Genomic DNA, 4,565 nt, shown 5'->3' with positions numbered 1-4,565 from the left:
TGTCACTTTGAATTTCCATAGGAACAGTCATCTCAGAAACTCAAAGGGTACTATAAACATTAACGAAATTAGCCCCACAACTGTGCTGAGGGATAAGTAAAAGTCATCATCCCTTTTTATAGGTGGAGACACGAAGGCAAAAAGAAGTGAAGCAGCATGCCCATGTTCGCTGACATTTTAGTATAAAGCCCTTAGGTGCATTAAAATTCCACCTGTCATGTTGAAAGGAAAGTTTGTTTTTTTGCAGGATCTCAGTATTATTCTTTCGCATTCACCGAGAAGAGGGAAAATACTCATCGTGCAAATCAATGTAGCTCCATCTACTTCAAAGTAGTTTTGCTGATCTGTGTCCCCTGCGAGTCTATGCAGTGTTCCAATTAGAACATAGTGTAGTCAATCCATTTCTTAGTATTACCAACAATCAATCACTGTGCATGCTTAATGTAGCAGGAAAGAAGATGGGATGGTTAAAGGAAATTGAAACAGTTTAGTGAAATTTATCCATCGATCCATTAGTCTATTGGTCAATCTACCTATTGGCTTATGTGTCTTTCTATTGGTCTCCCTGTGTGTCTGTCTGATTTTCTATTGGTCTGTCTGTGAGTCTGTCTGTCTGAAAGGCACATTCCAGGAAGTCCTGATTTTTTACACAGAAACAATGAACTTTGTGGGGGTGATACTTTCCCTTGAGACATTTTCTCTCATTTTCTGGCCACAGCTAGAATACAGAAATGCCAGCCAACACAGAGTGGGATTTTGGAAGGAGCCTAAAGGAGATTTGCACTTGGTGAAGTGAAGGAAGAATTTGCCGCAGTGACTTTGGGGGAACATTTTCAAAGGTATTAGGGCTTCCCCTCAGCCACCCTTGGCTCTTGTCACGCAGACAGAAAGCAGAAGGCCGGAGTCCAAAGTGCAGGCAATGCGATGTTTACTGGGGTTACCAAGCAAGCATAATCCACAGCTCTGTACACCTGTAGAGCTTTATTTGATCTTTTTCCCCACCTCCTCCTTCTAAGCAGGCTTAATTATGCCTCTAGTGCACAACCCTGGTCCCACCCCTTACAATTTATGGTCATGTTCTGTTTTGGAGGGTCGTGAGTCTGGAGGTTTCAGTACCACCTCTTTTTTATCCCATGGGAGGGGTAGAGAGTGAGGTTGTGTTTTAGCCAGGGTCACCATTTCTTTGGCTTTTGGTGTTTCTGATACCTCCGCCCATCCACCTCACCCCTTCCAACCGGTTGTTTGACCTTATCTTGGGAAAGGAATTCTACATATGTATATCAACCGCCCACCATGCCCAGCAACACTTTAACTCTATTCCTTATCTTTTCTTATCGGGCTGTAACTCCAACTGGCTAGGCAGAAGCAACATATGGTGTCCTTGTTCTTTGCTCACACATGATAGTAAGACATAAACAATTGTGTTTTAAAGACCTCAAAATTCAAATGGCCAAACAAAACCCAAAAGTCTATCTCAGGCAAATATACAGACCTTAATGCTGCATTACCATCACCAACAAAATGCACATGGGGCAGTAAAACACCCAGGTACAGATCCTTAAAGGTATTTAGGTGCCCAACTCCCATAGAAATCAAAGGGAGTGAGCCACTGAAATATCTTTGAGGACCTGACCCCCAACTCTCATAGAATGTCCATTGGAGAATGTGTGCCTTTGACTATTTCTCCTTATTTCCTGCAGTAGGTCACTTCTTCACATGATATCTAGGTATTTATTGTCTCCCACAGATGAAATATGCAAAGAAATCAAGAATGGGGAACCTCACCACGGTGACTGAATTCATTCTACTGGGATTGTCCAACCACCATGAGCTGCAGGTGCCTCTGTTCTCCATCTATCTGTTAATTTACTTGATTACTCTGATGGGGAACATCCTCATCATCCTCATCACCATAGACACAGCCCTTCAAACCCCTATGTATTTCTTTCTCAGAGTCTTATCCTTCCTGGAGATCTGCTACACCTCGGTTACCATCCCTAAGATGCTGGTGAACTTCCTCTCAGACAACAGGAGCATTTCCTATGTGGGTTGTGCTGCACAAATGTACTTCCTGCTCTTCCTTGGAATCTCTGAGTGCTTCCTTCTGGCTGCAATGGCGTATGACCGCTATGTGGCCATATGCAACCCATTGAGGTACAGGCTCATCATGAACAGGAGGGTCTGCCTTTCATTGGTAGTTCTCTCTTGGTTCAGTGGTAACGTGGTATCCCTAGTACAGACAACCTGGGTTTTCACCTTGCCATTTTGTGGGTCCAATCAGATTAACTATTTCTTCTGTGACATTCCCCCATTGCTTAAGCTTTCTTGCACTGACACCTCTTCATATGAAATGCAGTTGTTTACAGCTACTATACTGGTCAACTTCACTCCATTTTCTCTCATCCTTGTGTCCTACATTGTTATTATCTCCACCATCTTAAAGATGGCTTCAGCTGATGGCAGACACAAAGCTTTCGCCACCTGCTCCTCACACCTCATTGTGGTGATATTGTATTATGGGAGCAGTGGCCTGATCTATTTAAGACCCAAGTCCATTAACTCACCGGACAGCAACAAAGTGCTGGCTCTGATGTATACAACCATCACCCCCATCTTGAACCCTATAGTCTACAGCCTGAGGAACAATGAGGTGAAAGGGGCTGTGTGGAGATTGTTGTGGGATGGGCTGAAAGTAAAAAATATTTTCTCAAAGAAAATAATTGTGATACATTTCTTGTTCTGAGATCAGTTATCCAACTCTATAAATCTTGAGTAGTTCCTTTGATGTCAATGCCATTCACTGCTACTGTTGAAGTAGTTTCTGAAAACTGCAGAATGAAACACACAAAAATGTTGAAAACATTTTGTCAATTTTCTGGGGGGGATGAAATTAGAAATTTTGGCCAGAAAAAGGCATCAAAGTTTCAGAAATGTTGATCATATATACTGCTGCTTGAAACACACAGAAAAATCACAAAAATTCATCTACATTTAATATGAATATGCATGGATTTTTTTCATTTTAACTCAAAATTGCAATGAAATATGTTGTTAAAAAAGCTAATTTTGGAAAACAATGTTCATGTGCTGCAAGCTAACCATTTTGAGAATGATTTTGAACAAAATGTCACTAAAATTGTAGAAAATGAGCATGAATAATAAACAATAAAGTACAATAGAAAATTTCACGAAAAAGACAAAAATAGGTCCATTTGAAGTTACCAAATGAAAGTAACTTCATTTGTTTTGTAATTTTTTCACCATTTCTACTAAACACAGAGCAGAAAATGAAATGAGAAAAGGAGAGTCCTTTAGCACTGAGAAGATATTCACAAGCTCTAGAGAAAAACATTTCCAATTTCATTGCAAATACAATTTCCCCATCAAGACTTTTCTCAGTTCCACTTTCACATCCTGTTCTTCAGGGTGTAGCTCAATGGCTTCAGCATGAGAGGTGACTGTGTTGTAAAGCACAGGCAACACCCTGTCATTATTCAGCGAGTAGCTGGAGATGGGCCCAACTTGGGTGTCACAAAACAGGAGGAGGACGGTCAGGTGAGACATACAGGTGGAAAAAGTTTCCACTTCATAGAGCATATTTCAGGATGGTGGAGATGAGGTATACATAGGACAGGACTATACATAGGAATGATGCTCACCTTATGAAGATCCTGAAAGCAAACAAGTTGATCTTCTTGAGGTAGGTGTTACTCCATGCAAGAAGCTTACTTGATTTCATTGGGCTACCGTGGACAGTACTGTACAGCTCAACATAAATAATGTAGACAGAATCAGGACTTTTCTCTGTATTATGGTGGTGCTCAATCAGTGAAGTGTGTACACAGGCATTACAAACAACACACACAGTTACTGTATGAATCGAATAAAACCAGGGACATGGGGAGAATAGAGAGGAAACTTATTTCTTCACTTCCAAAAGCACAAGTCTCTTCTAAATGAGAGTAATGAGCCCTCCTTTGGGACTAGTCCAAAAGAGAAAGTTGCATTGTGCCTTGAGCTATCTCAGTACAGAAACCCACGATAAATTCTAAATTGTAGCAGAGAATGTACACAGGCTGAGGATCGGTCCTGAGTATTTTTCTTGCTTTCCTGAAGAAATTAAAAACTGCAATTAAATAGGTGCCTCTCTTTGGAAATTCCTAACATTAGCCATCCCCAGGGCTCCAAATAATAATGTAAAATCTTCCAACAGGCATACAGATTGGGAAATGATGTAATTATACTGGAAGTTCGATGGGACAAGGGTTGTCTTTTTGCTCGGGTTTTGTCCAGAGCATAGAACAATGTGGTCCTGATGCATAATCGGGACTCCTAGATATTATCTCAGTTCAAAGAAAGAAAGAAAGAAAGAAAGAAAGAAAGAAAGAAAGAAAGAAAGAAAGAAAGAAAAGGTGTCCCACAAGCAATGCAAACCAGAACCTACCACTCTAGTAAATCAGACAGACATAGTTCCATATCTGGCAGAGTCTGGCAATCAATAAAGGGAGAAACCAATATCTTATAATTAACGTGAAGGCAACTGAGAGTTTGTATTGTGTTTTATT

At 40.7% G+C, this 4,565-nt stretch overlaps 1 protein-coding gene across 1 annotated transcript; it reads left to right on the top strand.

Moving 5' to 3' along the window:
* Window positions 1-1,771: 1,771 nt before the first annotated feature.
* On the top strand, window positions 1,772-3,555 carry LOC113405264 (olfactory receptor 10A7-like; the record flags this gene model as incomplete). Its single annotated transcript, XM_026646296.1, has 2 exons — window positions 1,772-2,692; window positions 3,433-3,555. Coding segments are annotated over exons 1-2 (1,044 nt in total), but the record flags the coding sequence as incomplete, so codon positions are not given.
* Between the last annotated feature and the right edge of the window lie 1,010 nt (window positions 3,556-4,565).

The sequence above is a fragment of the Terrapene carolina genome, unplaced genomic scaffold (genome assembly GCF_002925995.2).
Source record: "Terrapene carolina triunguis isolate 2854851 unplaced genomic scaffold, T_m_triunguis-2.0 Scaffold34802, whole genome shotgun sequence".
NCBI classification, from domain to species: domain Eukaryota; kingdom Metazoa; phylum Chordata; order Testudines; family Emydidae; genus Terrapene; species Terrapene triunguis.
Note: the sequence above shows the minus strand (reverse complement) of the source record. Positions and strands in the feature narration are given on the sequence as shown.